At 45.1% G+C, this 16,978-nt stretch overlaps 1 protein-coding gene across 33 annotated transcripts in view; it reads left to right on the forward strand.

Moving 5' to 3' along the window:
• The window catches only part of LOC119457755 (uncharacterized), an 81,581-nt gene that overhangs the window by 32,215 nt on the left and 32,388 nt on the right, over positions 1-16,978 (forward strand). For 5 of the 33 annotated variants that reach the window (XM_049670409.1, XM_049670416.1, XM_049670421.1 and 2 more), the window contains exons 20-29: positions 1,532-1,579; positions 2,368-2,439; positions 2,902-2,955; positions 4,771-4,839; positions 6,363-6,410; positions 6,933-6,980; positions 10,351-10,422; positions 13,275-13,352; positions 14,306-14,371; positions 14,876-14,923. In XM_049670409.1, the coding sequence (XP_049526366.1) occupies positions 1,532-1,579; positions 2,368-2,439; positions 2,902-2,955; positions 4,771-4,839; positions 6,363-6,410; positions 6,933-6,980; positions 10,351-10,422; positions 13,275-13,352; positions 14,306-14,371; positions 14,876-14,923 (603 nt within the window). Of the gene's footprint in view, positions 1-1,531; positions 1,580-2,367; positions 2,440-2,901; positions 2,956-4,770; positions 4,849-6,362; positions 6,411-6,932; positions 6,981-10,350; positions 10,423-13,274; positions 13,353-14,305; positions 14,372-14,875; positions 14,924-15,439; positions 15,488-16,978 lie in introns of all 33 variants that reach the window. The other 28 variants (XM_049670427.1, XM_049670429.1, XM_049670426.1 and 25 more) reach the window with 14 other exon arrangements.

The raw sequence follows: 16,978 nt of genomic DNA on the forward strand, positions 1-16,978 counted from the left end.
GAAGTTGGCAACCAAGTACAGGTTAATTGAAATTGTAAATAGACAATCAGGAGTCATCAGAAAGAAAGTCAGAGAAATAGAGACAGTGAATTGAATGCAAAGAATGGAAACAAAAAACACCATGCTGATTTACAAGAATGAGAAGAAAGAAATTAGAAGGGAAAACATGTACGATAACACAAAGGGCAGTGCCTTGCTATTTCAGGCTCGAGCCGGTTGCCTAAGGACCAAAACATACCGGAACAAATACTCGGAACTAGATGAGGCATGTGTATGCTGCAGTAAAGATCCAGAGATCACTCAGCTCATCCTAATGGAATGCGACGGGATTTACCCAGCGAGAACCGTAGGTAACGTACAACTTCCACAAGCACTTGGACTTAAAGTGGACGGAAGCATCAACTGGTCAGCAGTCCAGATAAGCAAGTGACATTTAGATTATTGTCGGGAAAAAAAATACGGAAGAAATTGATACGACCAGATCCCTTACAGGCATACGCCTAGGTAGCGGTACAAGGTCGAGAAGTTTTGAGCATCAGAAAGAAGATCAAAGAAAATTAAAGAGAAAAGAAACATTCTAGAAGGAGTTATAAGAAAATCAAATTGAGAGGAAGCAAAGATCTTTACTTTTATTGTTCATTAGCATATGCACTTATGTTTAACGTTGAGGGGAATTCGGCGTCTTCACACGCTATAACCACTTCCCCCATACGACTTACGCTGTCACCGCTGTTCCCAACTTTACCCTGGGTCCTACACTTACTCGCCTTCATTCCCTTTACTCCAGCAACAAAATATCATTACAAATGTTGTGACTCCTAATGACCATCTTTTACCCCATCTCGAACCATTCAAAGTCCACTGCGGCTGTCATAAACAACTTGTTTTATAGATAAGGCAGTTACACCATCCAGCAATGCAACAAAGACATGATATAATTTTTCAATGGCTGCTGCCACACTGCGGTGTCAGTTGAAACAATCACGCCGACAAATACGTCCATTGTGGGACACAACAAAGTCCACCAACAGCCGCCTACATTCACAGCCTTCTCACTTCACGATCTACCTACCGCAATTGGGCTGCTCAGGAATGAAGCTCTCTACATCTACACACGTTACATTATAGAGAGGGAGGTGCTGTGCACCGCGCTAGATTCACCGGACAGCCAGCTACTGTCAGACCAATAGATACTTGGACAAGGGTCACACCGGACGTATGCGCTAGAGGCTGCCCGAGCGCTAGTTCGCTTGCTCCGGTCTACGGGTTTGCGAGATAGGTTCTGATGGTGACGTGTTTTGCCTCAGAAATTGGCGTGCCGATCTCCGTTTCGCACCTCATCTTTCTTTCTTCTTATCTCTTCAAATCAATTTGCCGTTCGTCCCCGTGCAGTCTAGCAAACCAGACTCCTTTGTGGTTACTTTCCCAGCCGCATCTTTGGTTCTCTTCTTCGCGATTATCTCAGCAAGCATACTCAAGCGTTCTCTATATTTGCAGCTAACAATTTCCTTTTCCTCTTTTCCTGTTTCAGGCTATGGTGGCTCTTCTGGAGGGGCCTCTGGATCTTCCAGTGGCTCAGGTGAATGCAGCCTGTCTATGTTTAAAGAAACAAAATCATGACACTTTGCTTGTATAAAAGCACATAAAAAGGCTATTCGCATAATAGCACTGCTGCTAATTGAAGGCTATGCTCCATGCATCACTTCACTCACGTGCATCTAATAAGGGCGTGACAGTTCCGCTCCCCAGCACTTCTGTTTGATACTGGTTGCAACTCCTTCCAGTGAAAAAAAAAAAATTAGCAGCATGTACATTCTGCATGTCTAGGAATGTTTATGGGCACCTGGAATGATGGCTTTGAAGTCTTCCATTGCAATCATTCCACTGTTCGGTTACCGTGGGAGTCATTAAGCTTAATTTTCTTAATTATTTGGCCAAATTCTACCGCGAGTTACTTTCAAATGTATGCCCCTGTGGCAAAAGCAATACTACAGAGTAAATTATTTAATTACCTCATCTACACTAATTTTAAGAAATCTTGACTGGATTTCGTGCAACACCCTGCATTTTCCTTGTTTACTTTCTGTTTCCTGTTTTGTCCACGTATACTTGTGGTAGAATCCACTTTAACAGAAGCGACCATAGCAACGTTTCGTACAAATCAAGTGCTATTGAGCGCGACCAACAATTCTCTCGCATACTAGTATTGTCAGTACGCCAGTTTATTATATTTCTCCGATACCAATTATATTTAAGGTTCTTCAGTTGCTTCAGAGCGTACCCATTTAGATTAAAGGGCAATAATATAGGTATGCAACATGTATAGAGCACATTCGTTTTTTTCTTTTCGTTTTTTAACTGCATCAGGTTATGGCACCAATGGCTTCAACGGTGCTGGCGGAGTTGGCGGCTCAGTGTCCGGTTCACTGGGTGGTTCAGGTGAGTGTGCATGCCGCGCCTTTAACCAAGTGTATATTGCCAGCATGTGCGAATGAATGTTGCTACAAAACTCGCGCGCCTAGGTGAAAATGAAAGTTCGTATACTCAGTCGCTAAATTCGCCACTATGAGTAACAAAACAAAGGAAGCTGTTAATTCTTTTTTTTTTTTGCACTGTTCGTCGCACTATATGCATGCCCAGGTTCTATCTGTGCCCCAGTGCACGTCCTCAAGAACCACCATAGCAGCCTCCGGTTTCTTCTAAGAGCTATCACCACTGTGCACGCTTCATTCAATGTAATTTCATCAGTCACGACAAAGCTTATTCGACTCAATTAATTGCGATCGTAGTGTTCCTCTTGCTAAAACGGTTTTTGTGTTCCTGTTGAGTCCACCAAATTGCTATAATTAAAATGCGTTATTCATACTGTTTGAGGTCAAGTTTTGGTCTTTTCTCTTTAAGGCTACGGCGCCGGCGGCGTTGGCGGATCAGGATTCGGTTCCTTGGCTGGTGCAGGTGAGTGGATCTATAGCCCCGCTCTAAACATGCCAACAAGGATTACATGGTTCATGTAATGCAGCTTTCAAATATATAGCTTATAATTGCACAGGTGGACATGACAACAGAAACCGTAAATTAATTCTGACCGACGCAGACGTCAAGCGCTTATAAGCTTTTTGCAAGTGCACTGCATATATCAAGCTCTCACCCCAGTTATCCCACTTATCCCTCCCTTGCAACAATTGACTCTATCCTGTACATGCAAATTTCCTGATGGCATCACACCAGCTAATCGCTTGCCATGCTCGGTCGTGTATTGTTTCACTAGGAGCCTGTTCCGATTACATTATACTTCTCCTATCGATTACCTACATCCTCTATCCAACGCTTTGTATTGGTATCATCTAGACTATAAGCAGAACCCGCGTATTTTCCGACAAATCTAATTGATTCTTCTCAAACTCCTTCATCTTTCTAGAAGCTTCGGACAAGTATATTAGTACTGCTAGAGTGCACTTATTGCATTTTGTTCTCACAGATATCGGTAAGCTACTGTTGATCGCTAGTATGCTGCTGGTGACTTCAATGGTGCACGAAATAATTTGTAGCTTCAAGTGCATTCCGTTTTTGTTTTTGTTTTTCGTTCAGACAGCTGTATGCACCACTGCGTGCTGTCCATAGTTGCACGGCAGGAACAGTAGTGTTTGTGCGCACAAAGCTCGTGCCAACATCAGAAGGCAGAACGCTGCCCTGGCTACACCGCAGAGCCAGTTGATATTAGAATTAGGGTGCCTCCACACGGCTTCACCGTTTTTGCAGCCACACATGCGGCGCATCTCTGATGTCTAGACAGAGAGGTTCGAAAACTCGACCCGCCGGCTGCACGTGAGCTGTATGTACCGTGACAGGACGGCTGCGGCGCCTTCGCGTATCGAGTGTCCATATAATTGCTGTCGTAATATAATCTAATATATAATCTTATAATATATTGGCACACAAATGCGGACGCATATCTTACGTTGCCTTTTGCCAAACGTGTTGGTAGAACAAGAATTTTGCGGGTTCCTGGCGCATTAACGTCACAGATGAATGCGTATGCTTACAGGCCCGCCACGTTAGAGGTTTCCATCAGTCCCGGTCGTGTTTTACTGAAAGCTATCATAGCCCCTGCCACATCTCAGTGGGTGTTTATTGCGTTGTTGTGTCACAAGTAGCAAAAAAAAATGAAGACCTCACGCTGTTCCAAGCATGCCATTATTCCTTTAGAAACTCACACGGCATTCAACTCCACCACCATAATGTCGAATATGCGCTAACTCTGAAACAAATCCTTCACAATACATTCGTAGTGCTTCGAACATAGCAAGGCACCGCCGTTGGGATGCACCGACGTGGACTATATTTACCCAAACCAAAGCCAGAGAGAGTAGCGCAGGTACCTGTGACGTGAACCTAAATAACATAGAATGCGTACTAGAGGTGAAACTTGCGATACTCGATAGATACCTTTAGGAGCAGCATGCGGTCACTACACTGCCCCTTGCTGTAAGTGAATAGGGTGATGAGAAGCGCTAGAGAAGATGACGTCACCTTTTGCAGTGTATATTTGATCCCCTTGCCAATGAAAATGGTGACAGTGAAGAACCAATAAACGGTGATGCATATATTTTGTTTTTCGTCTTCCCACAAATGCTTTTCGCAACTGACACTAAGATCACAATGCAACCATTTTACTGTGCGTAGTACACGGAACTGGACCTTATACCTTAAGAGACCCACTATTTAGTGCAATATTTCAAGTTGCACCCTCTCTCTCTTTTCTGGTTTTAGGTTCTAGATACGGTTCCATCAGTGGCAGTTCAAGCACCGGCGGTAGTGTGAGACTCCCGGGCTTGACTGGTACTTCATGTAGGTATACGCCTGCCAAATACTTACGTATTGATCGTGTTGTTAGTATAGTTGAGTAGAACGTCATTTCTTTGGCAAAAATTGCTTTTGAATGTTGTTTAAGTCAGTAATCTTAAATGCTAATGCTGAACAACTGTCACGAAATCTGAGGCAGGTTGAAAAGTCTAGCTTTTGCCTTGAGGTTTCATTTCGTGTACAGCTGCTGACACCAGCTAGCCTTAACGCAGAGCCAGACCATCTATTACGAGCAGATGGAGTCAAGTCGAAAAGACCATTCGAGTTGCTTACGCTTAAACGCCCAGAAATCTCGAACATTGATCACTCTATGGTACAACGGGACAACGTTCGCTGCTCACATGCTTCCCTCCGCGCTCAGCAAAAGGCTCCAGTTTTTCTCTGCCATTGCGCCATTACGATAACTAAGAAACATGACTATTGTGTCTGGACCAAAACATTTTGATTACCTCATGTGCACCAGAACAACAGGAGATCCGCGTTCACCCTGCTTCCATGTGCGATTTCATAACAGAGTAAAATATAATAACCTTGGCTAGTTGGTTTTTGTTTAAATGCATCTTTACTGGCGCGACTCGCTCAGACACAGGTAAAAAGCGAAGAAGACAAACGCTACAGTTCAATCTACTAAACTTACAAGTAAATTCCCATTGTAAATTTAGTAGGAAGTCTATCGTTTGTCCTCATGTTTTAGCTACGTCCAAGCTTTTTTGGCTAGCAGACATGCATTACGACAGGGAATCGTTTCCCTCTACCCGCTTCAGGGGACGCGGATGTCACTGATCACGTGATCCTAACTACGACGCCACGCCCTCATCAGCGTGGTCGTTTTCATTCTTAGAGACTTTAGCAAACATCATTATCTAAAGCCACATTTCGGGGCAGAATTTGCGGCATATTCATTTTTTTTTCTCCTTTATTTCAGCTCAAGGCTTCCGGTCTCTCCGGCAGGCTTACTGGAACACTGACTGGTGCCTCAGGGTCTCGTGAGTGTACCAATATACTGTTACGGATAATTACAAATAATGTTTATACACTTGAATGAGCAGAGCATGAAAATTTTAAAAACAAAACGCTTGTACCTGCGATGAAAAGAAAGCTCGCATTCTTAAAATGAGTTTCAACACTATGACATTTAGCAGCATCACGCTTTAAATATCACATCTCAATATGAGTGCCTGAACATCAGTGCCTTTTTCTGATATTTCGTCAACCAGTTAATATGATGGTTATCGCTCCGGTGCAGTCAGCGTCTTGTTCAGCCTCCATAGCCACTTCGATTCTCCACGTTACGACAAGCTCTATTGCTACTGTTCCCAATTATTTTACGTGCCTCCTGCGTTTACACAAATTCTTGTGATTTCATGTCTATCAAAGTCACAAACGACATGCTCTGACATTTTAACGCCGACCGACTTATCCCAAACACCTGAATTGAACTTGCACTAGACAAACTCGTGCCACGTGTGCCACTGACAATTTCTTTTTTGCCGTTCCAGGCTACGGTGGCTCTGCCGGAGGAGCCTCGGGATCTGCGAGTAGCTCAGGTGACTCAGGTGAGTAGCTCAGGCTGCCGCTGTTTACAAGAACAGTCCGGATATTTTCTTCCAAGAAGAACGCGTAGGAAAAATGTGCTCATGCTAATACTGGCGCAGATCGAAAATCGTGCGCGGAAATTGTGTTAAGCGCCTTTGTTTTTACAACTAGCGAACGTGAAATATTCTTGTATTGTTGTTTCTACTGCACACGGTATAGTCTTTCCTGAAGCATGGTTCATGTCAAACTAAACTGGGGGTTTTGTTTAACTCTCATCTCAAGCGCCGTCGCTGCAACCCTCAGTTCTGTACACCTTTGATAAGCCCTCCTTAATTTATTTGAAAACTTTTCATATTGTCTAGAATTCTTCGAACTTTGTTAGCCTCACGCTAGCCTTCTTATAATTTGTATATTTGTTTTGGTACTTTCTATCGCTTGGCTGCAGATTTCAACTTACACTCATTGAGTGACATGTTTTATTACGCGCACTACGCGCAGGACAGAGAAATTTTCATAATTTGTTTTGGTTTCAGGCGATAGTGGCTCTACTGGAGGAGCCACAGATTCTTCGAGTACTACAGGTGAGCACCGTTGTCATCCCCTAGATAAACAGAACCGAGTGTTTTCTTTTTGTTATAGAACTGTTAGAGAATTGAGGCGTTTGTACTTGTTTGAAAATGTAGGACACATGTACTAAAATAATTCTAACACCACGCTTCTCATATGCGCGCGAATAAAATAATGAAAGAACGAAATGAGCGTTGCAGACACAGCACTTACGACAACGTGAAAACACAACGCTCTGGCGCCTACGCCTTCTTCGGGGATTCGTCGGCTGCGCTACTATTTAACATTATGCTTTCAATCTTCCCATTAGGCATACTTTTAATGCGAAGCATTTCTTGGCGAACATTTGCTACTTTAGCAGTATCTATCTATCTATCTATCTATCTATCTATCTATCTATCTATCTATCTATCTATCTATCTATCTATCTATCTATCTATCTATCTATCTCGCCGTTTACGTCTTTGTGCTCTCATGGTCGTTTCGTTAACTTGGTATGTACTAATAATGGCATACTATGACAACAGTATATGACGAACATAAGTGATATTTCATGGCATGAATGTCATAACATCCGTGTCGTGTAGGCCATGAAACAGCTGCCTACGTCTTTGTGCTCTCATGGTCATATCGTTAACTTAGTAGGCACCAAAATTGGTATAGTATGACAGGAGTGTACGACGAACATAAGTGATAGGTCTTGACATAAATGTCATGAAATACGTGTCATGTAAGTCATGACAATGACTCAGCGAAAAAGATCAACGCTCAAAAACCACTGAAATGGTTGCGGACGTGGGTACTAATTCAAGGAAACACTAAAGGATGCTGGTACAAGTCATGAGCATGACTCAGCAAAAATGACAAAGACTGCGAAAAAATATTAACACTCAAAACCCACTGGAATGAGTTCGGACGTGGGCACTAAGTGAAGGAAACACTTAAGGATCATGGTAGAAGATATAATAACGAGCATGACTCAGCGAAAAACGCTTAACACTCAAAAACCAATGGAATGGGTTCATATGTGGTACTAAGTGAAGGAAACGGCTAAAGTTTGATGGTCGAAGCCATAGTCATGAGCATGACTAAGGCTTTTGCCTTAAGGTCTCTTAGGTGCCTCTAAAGGCACTCCTGGGGCCTCGTGACTTGAATGTCATGACATGCGTGTCATGTAGGTCATGAAAGAGCCGCCTACGTCTTGGGGCTCTCATGGTCGTTTCGTTAACTTGGTAGGCTCCCCGCACACTGCTTCGCAGAACATCGATTCCCACAGGGCGTGGAATCTGCCGGCTTTTTTTTTTTTTTTTTTTTTTTACCCAGGTAGCACTAGGCTCGTTCTAGCACACGAAGTACAAAAAGAAAGCTACCGCTGGTATTGATTGCTGCGTACACAAACAGAGAAGAAGCTGCGGATGGGTAATCGGTAAAAAATGTCACAGTTTCGCCCTAAGGGCGAAGCAATTAATGCGATAGCAACACAGCAATGTCATACGAAGTAAGGTGAGCGGCTTTGGTAGCAACAACACGCAGAACTGTTGTCGACGCCATCGGCGTTTTGCCCGCGTTAGCTCAAAATGCGTGCGGCGTTGGTGACTGTTGCTGGAGCCTCTGATATAAATAGGCACTTGGTGCCGCAGCTAAACGTCGCCTCCCTTCCCTCCCCCTCCCCCACGGCCTCTCGCTCGTCCGAAGAAGGCGCGTTTGCTCTACATATATGGTGATTGTAAAGGAGAAAAGAGACGCCTACTTCTGCAGCCCTTAAGCGAGCACGGCGCAGAACGCGCGTTTGTTCTCCGCCGTGCGTTCACTCCCCGTGAAAGACGCGCCCCTCGCGCCCTTTCACTCGCACATACAGCGTTCGGCGCGCGGCGACGATTTCATCTCCAAATGACGTCATACGGAACCTCACGGCGACGGCGACGGCGACGGCGACGGCGACGCCGACGGCAGAAATCTGCTTTTGAGTGTCCATATAATTGCTATCGCAATAAAAACTGCAATGCAATGTCGCCGCTTATAGTTCTTGATTACGTACAGCGCCTGCCATCACAAAGGCGAAATTGTTAACATTTCTGTGGGTGCCCTGTCAACTTGTTCGGCACTTCTGCTGCGTACTTTATGCCCGATGTACCCACCTTTGCTGCTCTGTGTACATCCGCTCTTCCGTATACCTTACGGACGCAGAGTTCGTCTGCACGATGCGTCAGGGTTGTTTGTCTGTTTTTCCCCTTAATGCCGGCTGCGCGCTTTTTTAAACGAACGCCCTTACTCTGAGTGAATAAATAATGCTTTAAGAAGAAGCGTTCAAATACAAGTTAATAAATCTCATATTACGCATGAAATCTTTTAACTCCCCCTGTTGGCGACCTTCATGTGACCTTGAGCCGAAAGCCCGAGCCATTATCCAGGCATCGTTGCGAGAACAAAACAATATCCTCCGGGAAACCAGTCAAAAGTGAAGAAAATGAGGTCTCTGGCCCCCAACCCTTTGTACAGGACCACATTACATACGCTAGTTATTGACCAATCAAGTTGAAAAAATAGAGCTTCCAATTTCCTTTTAATATTTGTTCATAATATCCCTCAAGTGGTACCTTATAGTACGCCGAATCATTATTTCTCATTTGCAATAGCGACGTTCAAAAGGCAGATACAGGGCAATGAGACAGGGTTGCCTGTGCTCTTTTGAACGCCAGCGTCCGCCAGACGCACTGTTGGATGAAGAAAAGTGGTTGAAGGCGGTGGAACCAGAGGTAGCAAAAGACGCCATATATATGGTAGCCATTTTATGCGTACATCTACTATCGATTACGTGTACCCGCCGGGGTTGCTCATTGGCTATGGTGTTGGGCTGCTGAGCACGAGGTCGCGGGATCGAATCCCGGCCCGGGGGCCGCATTTTGATGGGGGCGAAATGCGGAAACACCCGTGTACTTAGACTTAAGTGCACGTTAAAGAACCCCAGGTGGTTCAAATTTCCGGAGTCCCCCACTACGGCGTGCCTCATAATCAGATCGTGGTTCTGGCACGTAAAACCTCATAACATAATTTTTATGGATTACGGGAGAGCCAACATACTTCTAAAATGATTCTTAACACATCTTTCTGAAGCTATGAAACTAAGGTACATTTGTTCCTCATTCTAATTACCGTATACACACACTTTATGGAATTCATTTTATCAGAAACGACCATAGAAATTTTCTTGTGGGTTAATGGTATTACAGGTGTCAGTTTGTTATTCGTTTCTACAACTTATTAAATGCCGCAGCTTTATGACTATTCTGAGCCTGTTCAGTGTGCGCATCTACGCTAAAGAGCACGCATTCATGTTTCCGGCATCAGCAACACATCAGCTTTTTCTATTTTTGCTCGAATCAGGTTATGGCGGTAGTGGCTACGGTGGTGCGGTTGGCACTGGCGGATCGCTGTCGGCTACTTCGGGAGGTTCAGGTGAGTGCGGTTGCCACGACTTTAACGAAGCCTATATTGCCAGTTCTAATGAACGTCGCTACAAAACTTGCGCGCCTAGATGCAAAGGAAAGGCGGTATACCCGATTAATATATTCGGCTCTAATAGTAACAAAACGAACAAAAATATTGCTTCATTTCTCATTGTTCGTCCCCCTAAGCCCACCGGGGTGGCCTGTGTGCCGTAATGCATGCCTTCAAGAACCGTCATAGCAGCCTTCTAGTTTCTCTCAAGAGCGATCACCATCATAGTCCGCGCCTCTGTCACGTAATTGCACCAGTCAGGCCTAAGCTTATTAGAATCAGTGCTATGTGTTCCCAGTATCTTTGCGGCTAATACAGTTTTGTTTTCCTGCTGAGTGCACCAAAGTGTTTTACCTAAGATGCCTCCTTCAGAGCATATGCGATCGAGTCTTTATTCGTTTATTTTTTCTTGAAGGTTATGACGCAGGCGGCTTTGGCGGTGCTGGCGCCTTCAGCGCCACCAAAGGCGCACCGCTAAAAGGCCAAGTGCAAGTGCACTGCATAGCGAAGGCCGCACCCCAGTTCATCATCATCAGCAGCAGCAGCAGCAGCCTATATTTTTATGTCCACTGTAGGACGAAGGCCTCTCCCTGCGATCTCCAATTACCCCTGTCTTGCGCTAGCGTATTCCAACTTGCGCCTGCAAATTTCCTAACTTCATCATCCCATCTGGTTTTCTGCCGACCTCGACTGCGCTTCCCTTCTCTTGGTATCCATTCTGTAACCCTAATGGTCCACCGGTTATCCATCCTACGCATTACATGGCCTGCCCAGCTCCATTTCTTTCGCTTAATGTCAACTAGAATATCGGCTATCCCTGTTTGTTCTCTGATCCACACCGCTCTCTTCCTGTCTGTTAACGTTAGTCCTAAGATTTTTCGTTCCATCGCTCTTTGTGCGGTCCTTAACTTGTTCTCGACCTTCTTTGTTAACCTCCAAGTTTCTGCCCCCTGTGTTAGCACCGGTAGAATGTAATGATTGTACACTTTTCTTTTGAACGACAGTGGTAAGCTCCCAGTCAGGATTTGGTAATGCCTGCCGTATGCACTCCAATCCAATTTTATTCTTCTGTAAATTTCTTTCTCGTGATCAGGGTCCCCTGTGACTAATTGACCTAGATAAACGTACTCCTTTAAAGACTCTAGAGGCTGACTGGCGATCCTGAATTCTTGTTCCCTTGCCAGGCTATTGAACATTATCTTTGTCTTCTGCATTTTCATCTTCAACCCAATTCTTACACTTTCTTGATTAAGGTCCTCAATCAATTGTTGTAATTCGTCTCCATTGTTGCTAAATAGGACAATGTCCTCTGCAAACCGAAGGTTCCTGAGATATTCGCCGTTGATCCTCACTCCTAAGCATTCCCAGTCTAAGAGCTTGAATACTTCTTGTAAGCATGCAGTGAATAGCATTGGAGAGATTGTGTCTCCTTGCCTGACCCCTTTCTTGATAGGTAACTTTCTACTTTTCTTGTGAAAAACCAAGGTAGCTGTGGAATCTTTGTAGATGTTTGCTAAGATATTCACGTATGCCCCCTGTACTCCTTGATTACGCAATGCCTCTATGACTGCTGGTATCTCTACTGAATCAAATGCCTTTTCATAATCTATGAAAGCCATGTAGGGAGGTTGATTGTACTCCGCAGATTTCTCGGTAATCTGATTTATGACATGGATATGATCCGTCGTAGAATATCCCTTCCTGAAGCCAGCCTGTTCTCTTGGTCAAGTCAAGTGTTAAGCCCTGATTCTATTGGAAATTATCTTGATGAATGTATTATACAATACTGAAAGCGAGCTAATGGGTCTATAATTCTTCAGTTCTTTAACGTCTCCCTTCTTATGGATTAGTATAATGTTGGCGTTCTTCCAGCTCTCTGGTACACATGAAGTTGTGAGGCATTGCGTATAAACGGCTGCAAGCTTTTCAAGCATGATATCTCCTTCATCCGCAACCCAGTTATCCCCACTCATCCCTCTCTTGCAACAATTGACTCTATCCTGCATGCGCGCATCTCCTGATGGCATCACACCAGCTAATCATTCGCCATGCTAGACTGTGTATCGCTTCCCTAAAAGCCCGTTCGCTTACTTTATATCTCTGCTATTCATTACGTCACCTACCTTACGCTTCGTATTAGTGTCGACTAGAGTATCAGCAGAACCCGTGTATTTTCTAAGGAACCCAACTGATTCTTCACAAACTCCTTCATGTTTCTAGAAGCTTCAGACAAGTACGCTGGTACTGCTCGAATGCACTTATTGCATTTTGTTCTCACAGATATCGGTAGGGTACTGTTCATCGCTTGTATGCTGCTGTTGGTGACCTCAATGGTGCCCGATATAATTTGTAGCTTGAAGTGCATTCCGTTCGTTTCGTTCAGACAGCTGTATGCACCACTGCGTGCTGTCCATATTTGCACGGCAGGAACAGTAGTGTTTGTGCGCACAAAGCTCGTGCCAGCATTGGAAGGCAGAACGCTGCCATGGCTACCCTGCAGAGCCAGTTGATATGATTATTAGGGTGCCCGCACGCGGCTTCGCCGTGTTTGCAGCCACACATGCGGTGCATCACCGGCGTCCAAATAGAGAGGTTTGAAAACTCGATCCGTAGGCTCCATGTGCGCTGTAGATACCGTGACAGTAGGGCGGCGGTGCCTCCGCGCATCGAGTGTCCATATAATGCATACACAGAGCAGAACCCAACCATTTTACTGTGCGTATTACACGGAACTGAACCTTATACCTTAAGCGATCCACTAATTAATGCAATACTTCAAGCTGCATGCTCCCTCTCTTATCTGGTTTTAGGTTCTGGATACGGTTCCCTCAGTGGCAGTTTGAGCACCGGCGGTAGTGTAAGACTACCGGGCGTCACTGGTACTTCAAGTAGGTATACGCCTGCCACATACTTACATATTGGTCGTGTTGCCAGTATTGTTGAGTAGAACGTCATTGCTTTGGCAACAATAGCTTTTGGAGGTGTTTTAAGTCAGTAATCTTAAATGGTAATGCCGAACATCTCTCAAGAAATCTGAGGCATGTCGAAAAGTATTGCTTTTGTATTGAGGCTTCATTTCGTGTACAGCGGCTGACACCAGATTGCGTTATCTCAGAGCTAAGGCTGCTGATACGAGCAGATGCAATCAAGTCGAAAAGACAATTCGAGCAGCATAGGCTTGAGTTCCCAGAAACATTACACATTGTTCACTCTATACGGTACAACGGGGCCAAGCGCGCTGCTCATGCTTCGCTCCGAGATGAGCAAAAGGCACAAGTTTTTATCTGCCATTGCGCCATTCCGAGAACTAAGAAACATGACTATTGCGGTCTGGACCAAAACATTTTGATTACCTCGCATGCACCAGAGCAACCGGAGATCCACGTTCATTCTGCTGTCATGCGCAATTTCATGACATAGTCAGAATAATACCCTAGGGCTAGTTTGGTTTCGTTTAAATGCATGTTTACTGGTGCGAGAAGCTCAGCCAGAGATAAAAAACGAAAAGGACAAATGCTACACTTTCAACGACTAAATTTAGAAGTAAATTCTAATAGTAAATTAAGTAGTTGGAACTCTAGCGTTTGTCCTGATGTTTTTTTAGCTAGGTCCAAGCTTTTTGTGCTGTACAGACGTGCATTACAGCAGGGAATTGTTTCCCTCTCCCCGCTGCAGGCCTGGGGCGTGGCGGTCACTGATCACGTGATCCTTACTACGACGCCACGCCCTTATCAGCGTGGTCGCTTTCATTGTTAGAGACTTAAGCAAACATCATAATCTAAAGCCACATTTCGGGGCAGAATTTTCAACATATTCACTTTTTTTTCCTCCTTTATTTCAGCTCAAGGCTTCGGTCTCTCTGGCAGGCTTACTGGAACACTGCCTGGTGCCTCAGGGTCTGGTGAGCGTACCAATATGCTGTTACGTTAATTACGAATAATGTTTATACACTTGAATGAGCAGAGCATGAAAAATTTTGAAAAGGGACAAAATTGTACCCGCGATGAAAAGAAAGCTCGCATTCTAAAATGAGTTTCAACACTATGACATTTAGCAGCATCACGCTTTAAGTATCACATCTCAATATGAGTGCCTGAACATCGTGCCTTTTTCTGATATTTCGTCAACCAGTTAATATGATGGTTATCGCTCCGGTGCAGTCAGCGTTTTGTTCAGCCTCCATAGCCACTTCGACTCCCCGTTACGACAAGCTCTATTGCTACTGTTCCCAATTATTTTACGTGCCTTCTGCGTTTACACAAATTCTTGTGATTTCTTGTCTATCAAAGTGACAAACCACATGCTCTGACATTTTAGCGCCGACCGACTTGTCCCAAACACCTGAATTGAACTTACACTCGACGAACTCGTGCCTTGTGTGCCGCTAACAATTTCTTTTTTGCTGCTACAGGCTACGGTAGCTCTGCCGGAGGAGCCTCGGGATCTGCGAGTAGCTCAGGTGACTCAGGTGAGTAGCTCAGGCGGCCGCTGTTTACAAGAACAGTCCGGATATTTTCTTCCAAGAAGAACACGTATGAAAAATGTCCTCATGCTAATACTGGCGCAGATCGAAAGTCGTACGCGGAAATTGTGTTAAGCGCTTTTGTTTTTACAACTAACGAACGTGAAATATTGTATTGTTGTTTCTGCTGCACACGGTATAGTTATTCCTGAAGCATGGTCCATGTCAAACTAAACTGGCCGTTTTGTTTATCATCTGAAGCGCCGTCGCTGCATCCCTCAGTTCTGTACACCTTTGATTAGCTCTCCTTAATTTATTTGAAAACTTTTTATATCGACTAGAATTCTTCAAACTTCGTTAGCCTCATGCTAGCCTTCTTATAATTTGTATTCGTTTTTATAGTTCTTTCTATCGCTTGACTGCAGATTTCAACCTACACTCCTTCAGTGACATCGTTTATTACGCGCACTATGCGCAGGACAGAGAAATTTTCATAATTTGTTTCAGTTTCAGGCAATACTGGCTCTACTGGAGGAGCCACAGATTCTTCGAGTACTACAGGTGAGAACCGTTGCCATCCCCTAGATAAACAGAACCGGGTGTTTTCTTTTTGTTATAGAACTGTTATAGAATTGAGGCGTTTGTATTTGTCTTGCAAATGTAGGCTACATGTACTAAAATAATCATAACGCCACCTTTCTCATGTGCGCGCAAACAAAATAATGAAAGAACTAAATGAGCGTTACAGACACAGCACTTACGACAACGTGAAAACACAACGCTGTGGCTCCTACGCCTTCTTTGGCGCTTTGTCTGCTGCGCTACTTGAATCTTTTAAAAATTATGCTTGCAATCCTCCCATTAGGCACATTTTTTTACCCAGGTAGCACTAGCCTCGTTCCAGCACACGAAGTAGCAAAAAGTTGTCGCAGTTTCACCTGAAAGGCGAAGCATCAATTGCGATAGCAAACTTGTAGAGAGCTATACGGAGTAATGATATTAGCTTTATCAGCTGTATAAACTTGGACATGCAGCAGCATCGGCAATACGCAGAACTGTTGTCGACGCCATCGGCGTTTTGCCCGCGTTCGCTCAAAATGCGTGCGGCATTGATGACTGTTGCCGGAGCCTCTGATATAAATAGGCCCTGCGTGCCGCAGCTAAACGTCGCCTCCCTTCCCTCCCCCTCCCCCACGGCCTCTCGCTCGTCGGAAGAAGGCGCGTTGTCTCTACATACATGGTGATTGTGAAGGAGAACAGAGACGCCTACTTCTGCAGCCCTTAAGCGAGCACGGCGCGCCTGACCGGCCTGGCACAACACCCCTGCAGACTCTGCAGCACACCAAGGCCTTCCATCTCGGCCTGATACGTGCCGCCTATGCCTGCCGGTTTTGCTTCGCCCAGCCATGGCGACTCCACTCTATCCCTTCTTTCGCTCCCACTTACCCCTCCCCGTTGGCGCTGAGCCGTGCTCCCTCAAGGGCTGCAGAAGATAGCGCCAACCTTTCCCTTTCCCTCAAGAACCACTTATCTAAGCGAGCACGGCGCAGAACGCGCGTTTGTTCTTCGCCGTGCGTTCACTCCCCGTGAAAGACGCGCCCCTCGCGCCCTTTCACTCGCACATACAGCGTTCGGCGCGCGGCGACGATTTCTTCTCCAAATGACGTCATACGGAACCTCGCGGCGACGGCGACGCCGACGGCAGAAATCTGCTTTTGAGTGTCCATATAATTGCTATCGCAATAAAAAAGCTGCCGCTGTTATTGATTGCTGCGCACATAAAAAAAATGTCACAGTTTCGCCCTAAGGGCGAAGCAATGAATGCGATAGCAACAGAGCAATGTCATACGAAGTAAGGTGAGCGGCTTTGGTAGCAACAACACGCAGAACTGTTGTCGACGCCATCGGCGTTTTGCCCGCGTTAGCTCAAAATGCGTGCGGCGTTGGTAACTGTTGCTGGAGCCTCTGATATAAATAGCCACTTGGTGCCGCAGCTAAACGTCGGCTCCCTTCCTTCCCCCACGGACTCTCGCGCGTCTGAAGAAGGCGCGT

The sequence above is a fragment of the Dermacentor silvarum genome, chromosome 7 (genome assembly GCF_013339745.2).
Source record: "Dermacentor silvarum isolate Dsil-2018 chromosome 7, BIME_Dsil_1.4, whole genome shotgun sequence".
In the NCBI taxonomy this organism is placed as follows: Eukaryota; Metazoa; Arthropoda; class Arachnida; order Ixodida; family Ixodidae; genus Dermacentor; species Dermacentor silvarum.